Source organism: Macadamia integrifolia, unplaced genomic scaffold, assembly GCF_013358625.1.
Source record: "Macadamia integrifolia cultivar HAES 741 unplaced genomic scaffold, SCU_Mint_v3 scaffold2274, whole genome shotgun sequence".
NCBI lineage: Eukaryota > Viridiplantae > Streptophyta > Magnoliopsida > Proteales > Proteaceae > Macadamia > Macadamia integrifolia.
Window position 1 is genome coordinate 37,512 of NW_024868606.1, and position 5,816 is coordinate 43,327.

General features: G+C 35.8%; 1 protein-coding gene across 1 annotated transcript in view; it reads right to left on the reverse strand.

Moving 5' to 3' along the window:
* Positions 1 to 5,816, reverse strand: part of LOC122066162 (uridine kinase-like protein 3) — a 15,949-nt gene that overhangs the window by 7,869 nt on the left and 2,264 nt on the right. Inside the window, exons 3-6 of the mRNA XM_042629982.1 lie at positions 4,835 to 4,926; positions 4,044 to 4,113; positions 3,151 to 3,269; positions 1,685 to 1,781 (exon numbers count right to left, since the gene is read on the reverse strand). Of these exons, the coding sequence (XP_042485916.1) occupies positions 1,685 to 1,781; positions 3,151 to 3,269; positions 4,044 to 4,113; positions 4,835 to 4,926 (378 nt within the window). The remainder of the gene's footprint in view (positions 1 to 1,684; positions 1,782 to 3,150; positions 3,270 to 4,043; positions 4,114 to 4,834; positions 4,927 to 5,816) is intronic.

Consider the following 5,816-nt stretch of genomic DNA (forward strand, 5'->3'; position numbering starts at 1 on the left):
TTAGAGATTAGATTAACAGTCTTTATTTAGATTTGATTTTTATTTTAGTTGCTAACTAGGCTTAGTTTCCATTTTTAATTAGCTTCCAAAATTATGTCATTATTTTTTTCTTTAAATAGCCCTGTAATGGAGAAGAACTCAGTTTTAGATTTGAAGAATAGAAATTTGATTAAGAGTTTTGTATGAGAACCATAGCTGCCGATTTTCCCTTTCTTCCCTCTCTGAAATTTTCTCTCTATTATCCCCACTGAAATCTCTCATCTTCCCCTTTCCCCCATCAATCGCTGATTTCTTCTTCACTATTATTGTTGGAGGGTATCATAGTGACCCTTGCTGCCCTGTTTTGAGAGGACGCTGATGACCCATAGAAATCGATAGCTCTCCGTTTTGGGGATTAGTTCACCATGGAAAGGCGACCTTAAACTTTGAATCTCAGACCTGACAATACTTCCTGATGTGAGCCACAAAACCTGCAACTCAGGTTATTTAAAACTACCGCCCAGATCTGATTTGCAGAGAAATTGTTCTTCTTTGCTTGGTGTTTCGAAGTGTCTTTCGGTGGGAATCAAAGGGCCATAGAGGATCCAAGCTTCGCCCAAGGTTTAGGGCTGAATCGAGGTGCAGGGAGAGAGTTTTCATAACCGCCATCTCTTTTTTTTTTTTTGGTGCTGGCTCTTGTTTCTGTCGTGAGGTTGAAGACAACCTCATAAGTGAGTAATTGTAATTTTCCTTCCCTATTTCCTAAAGTACCCTTACCTTTTATGCTTATTCTGGTTTGTCCTTATTTTGAGTCCCTATTCCTAATTTGTCCTTGACCATACGTTTTGCTTTCCACTCAAGTCACTTTTGGTTTTCCTTGGTTAAGTTCCATTTATTTACAAAACTGCCACCTTCATTGGAAACTTTAGCTTAATTACAATTCTGCCATTTAGTTGAAGCTTTATTTCAATACAATTGTTATTGGGTGTTGCCTTTGTTTTATTGAGTGTTTAAATGGGCCCTAAGCGATCCAATTCCGACTTTTGGAACCCGGATCCGCATCAAGTTGCAAGCTGCCAAGCACATCCCTAAGAAGACTGGCTTGCTTAGACGTAAATTTCTTCAATAACTCAGAACTTTCCATAAAGTGTCATATTATTGAAGACATTTTTCTAAATTATACGAGTGTACTAAAGCTAGAATTTCTTTCACATTATAAACTGACCTGGAACTTCAGTATAAGAAGAAACAAGAAAGAAGCTAAGCTTCTAAACATTAGTTTAAAATTGGCTGCCAAAATTTAAGGGGGGTCAATTACTTGGGAAGCTGGAAAACCCTATTTAACTTCAGAAAAATGATCCAATATCCTGTAGACATGTTCAATTAGCATCCAGTGACCCCAATTTCCAGATATATTACATGATATATCATATATCACAGTATTTGTACTTCAATAAAAAAAAAATAACGATAAGAAAACCAAAACCAAAAACCTCACCACCACCACCATACCCATCATGAATATCGTACTAGAGCAACAAAATAATGCTGTTTCACAAAATCAAGTTGAATCAGTTTGTAGCATATAGAATAAGATCTAAAGGTAAAACTACGCAACTTTTGCCCCTAATCAATGAGGTCAACCTTGCAATTAGGAGAACTTATAATGGTATCAATATACTTGAGAGGAAAGGACCAAAAGAACCTGTATCAACAAATATCTTCATTTTCATCAATTCTCGGACACGAGTGTCATGGAAAAGCAGTATCCCTTCCAAAATTATCACATCAGAAGGATTGACCTGCAATAGATTTTATAAACAATGAAAACTGTCAATATGTAAAAAACAGAAACAGAGAGAAGGAAATGCAACTTGATTCCTGAAACCAGTACCATTTCCTTTTGGGGGGCCTTTCACAAAATTTCCTTAAGATAAAATTTGATATGTACCAAATCACAACCAAAGACTAACAGGCTCAAAAGAATATTACAAATTAATTTCTCCGTGAAAAAAATATTCACTAGGACCAAAGATGCTCATCATTGATATCAAAAAGTGTGAGAACAAAAAGGCAAGAGAGTACACATAGAAGAAGTGAGAAGTTTGACAATATTTTCAAAGAATGACAAGGTTGTGAGATATTCTTTCAGTAGTGTTGAATTTTCTAAAATGTTTCTAGAAAAGTGGAAGGCGTAAATCCAAATTTCAATTATTTACTGAAACTAACAAAATTACCTCTTCATGCAGGTGAAAAGGATCCGAGAGGAAGCAACTGAAGCCACGTGAATGATTTCTTTTCAGTACTTGAATTCACTAACTCATTCTCTCTGATATCCATATATTTATACTAACGTTACATGAATGGATGACACATATCCATGGACACCTGCCAAATTATGACAATCGATGGATTCTTGGGCAACAATTCTAGACTTCTTTTCCTTGTTTGTCCTCGTTCGTTTGGCAATTAAATAATATATTGCACTCTATATACTCCATAGTCCTAGGTATCAAATTCACAAGACAACCCAGTGTTTAACAAAAAATACTATTCTTGGACAAGTCCCCAAACCCTTCTTTTAAGCTTGTCAAGTCAGACGCCAACTTGCTCTGGACTCCAACCCAATTTCAGTTTCCATGCAACCAACAAAAAAAAAAAAAAGGAAAAAGAAACATAATATAAAAACTGTGGAGCAAGCCTAGCTATACAATTTCCTAACTACAAAAAAAATGCTTTTTATTTATTAAAATACAAGACCAAACTCACACACTGAGAAAAAACACTAAACACCGCAGTGCTTCTCTATCATTCTCCCAATATGAAAAAAAAAAAAAAAAACATTATTTAGAGTTTAGCTATTTTGGACATCAAAAAATGCATTTCCTTATGCCTCCACCAGTTGCCTGATCATCCCCAGCTGTAAGAATTCAGGAAAAAGAGGAAGCATATGAAGGCCAGGGGAAAAGCTTCTCAAACTCAAAACTAGAAATTCTGTGCAAAAGCCACCTCATCTTACAATACATCCATATATTCAGATTTCAGACTAAAACCACATAAACATAATTAACCATTGATTTCCCTTCTGAGTCTAAGCCCTTCATTAAATAACCCAAAAACGTAAATATTACAATTGCCTTAATTAACACATCAGAAGTACAGCAATCATACCCTTCTTGATGGTAATACATTGCTTTTGTAACTCTTAAAGTCATATTTGGGAATATCAACTGCTTGGTCATGCTTCAACTTTGATATAACATTCAGTAATTGCTCGGTGTCAAAGGCATCTAACATGAGAAAAGGAATGTTGTAAGAAAAAGAACAAAATTAACCTGAAACATGAGCAAACAAATGCTTATGATTGTAAACCATCAACATAATTTTTGTTTGTTTTGCACTCAAAACCTCAAGAGAAACAAACCTGCACCCTGGGTAACGAATATGATGAACAAATATGGTAAAGCAAGCTAATTACTTAAACAATAGGGTCATACCCAGTGCACAAGGCTCTCGCTATAGCGAGGTCTGGGAGGGGTATTGTGTATGCAGCATTACCCCTTGCTTCTTAGGAGAGGCTGTTCCAAATTTTTGAACCTGTGACCAACACGTTGCAATTGTACAACTTAACCGTTGCGCCAGAGGCCCGCCCACAATTGCTTAAACAATATACATTTGAAAACACTGACCAGGAGAAAAGGTAAATGTATGCGTATTATATTCAATGGAGAAGTCTTCCATAAAATTAAAGTACCTAGTCCAGACAAGTATTGGTAGCTCAGAAGAAAACAATGCCTTGGGGTATCACAAATAAGAGCATAACTATATAGAGTCAAATCAAATGTTTCAGGAAAGGAAAACCTGGTGGAGAAGTTTAATAGGTAATGGTTTATACAAGTAATGGTTCAAAGTCGGTAGCTCTACATAGAACTCATGTAAATTATTACAATTTAAAAGTATTAAGCAGAAACCAATATATATTAAATAATTACCTATATCTTTACAAACAAAGGGAATTTCTTATAGCAGTTGTTTTTCTGACATAAGATAAAGATGATCTTTACCAGGATGGTCAAAGTTGTATTCATGAACTCGTGTCAGCTCCTCTTCAGTCAAATTGTGATAAAAGGAATCCTGCAACATCCGTAAAGAATTTAAGAAACTTATTTTGCGAGTAACTTTTGAGCCAACAAAAACTCAAAGAAAGCCATGCTACAGTCTAGAATTAGAATATCCAAAAAAAAAATCTAGGTTTATCTTTTCATGTTCCTGAGATACTTTCTGTTTATTATATGCAACTATTACACAGTCAAAACTTGGAAGCAGGACATGATTGACAAAAACAAAAGATCAAGGATGGCCCTTATTCAGCTAACATAGATGAAGAGAGTATTATGTCTTATTGGGATTTGGAGCTTAACCCCATTTCTGCAGGTGTAAATTATGTGATGCTACATGGGCTATAAGAAAATAATATTCCAATGTTAGCTCTCCTACAGTACACTCAAATTTTTCGATGAACAGGTTGAGAGCTGAGACATGATCATGTTCCAATTAAAAAAGAAACAGCCAACAAAATGTGGCCAATTACTTTTTCAACCAATGCTTCCAAGATTTTGAAGCAGAATGCAAATGTGAATCTTCTTACAATAGGCTAATTCCTGTCGTTAATTAAGACGATTTGATGATGAACAGTAGAGGACAGAAACCTGATAAGGACTCAAGCCTCAAGCAATTTGTGCCTCTTCTGATAGGCTAATTCCTCTGTGAGTGTGAGTGTGTCTCTTTCTCATCTTTCTCAATGGATTTAGCCCTAGAAAGTAATAGATTAAAGGCCTCTCAGAGCAGAAAATACCTGGTTAACAACCACAACACGCTGGTCACGAAGCTGCTCAATAATCATATCACAGACAGTAGTCTTCCCAGATGCTGCACCCCCAGCAACTCCTGTAAATCAACTGTTGGATCAGCAAGAAATTCAATAATTTCCAAGTCCAAATATTATCAATCTGCCATCATTAATTGAAATAGCAAGGAAAAAGCAAATATTCAAGAATCATAACAATTATGTAATGTTACACCAGCTCCCAGACGTTGACATGGATTAACCAACAATCTTCAATTTTTCAATAGAGGGCAAGAAACTTCACCAAGAAAAAAGGGAAAGATACAAAGAAAGAAACAAAAGCCGTACAGATGAGGGGAAGCAATGGACCAAGCAAAGGAAGGGACGTGGAGACTAGGAAAAGATTCACATAATTGTATAGATAAACCCACAGTACATGGTCCTGCCTCACAGTCCCTTCCTTGGCCAAATAGTTCCATCAATTCTAGCAGCTAGATTGCAATCTATATTTCCAGAGAATCCAATGACTCTATAAGCCAATGTTTTTAAAAATGAACCAAGCATCGGATTGCTCAGGCAAACTGTTCAGCAGTCCGGTAATAAAGACGGAATATTCTGGTTTTTCTAGGGGATCATTTGATGAAAAGGTCCATGCTCAGCATTCCTTCAAAACATTGAACTATACCATTAAGAGAACTACTAATAATAACTAAGTCAGACTTCACAACAACATGATACAGTGCACAAATATTTGTGCATTTTTTTAGAACGTTTGTGCTGGATAGTTACTCGAATGAACTCAACACAAACCTAAGTCAAAGAGTGTGCATAGTTATCCTCAAAAAGTAGAAAAGGGCCTATATTAGAGGAATCATTAGTAGCACAAAACACTTCTTTTCTCTTCTTGTCTGTATTTATTTTTCGTTTTTTCCCTCTCTTTTTTCCTATTCCTTCTCCACTCCTCTCTTTTTCTTTTCTTTTTTTTTGGGGG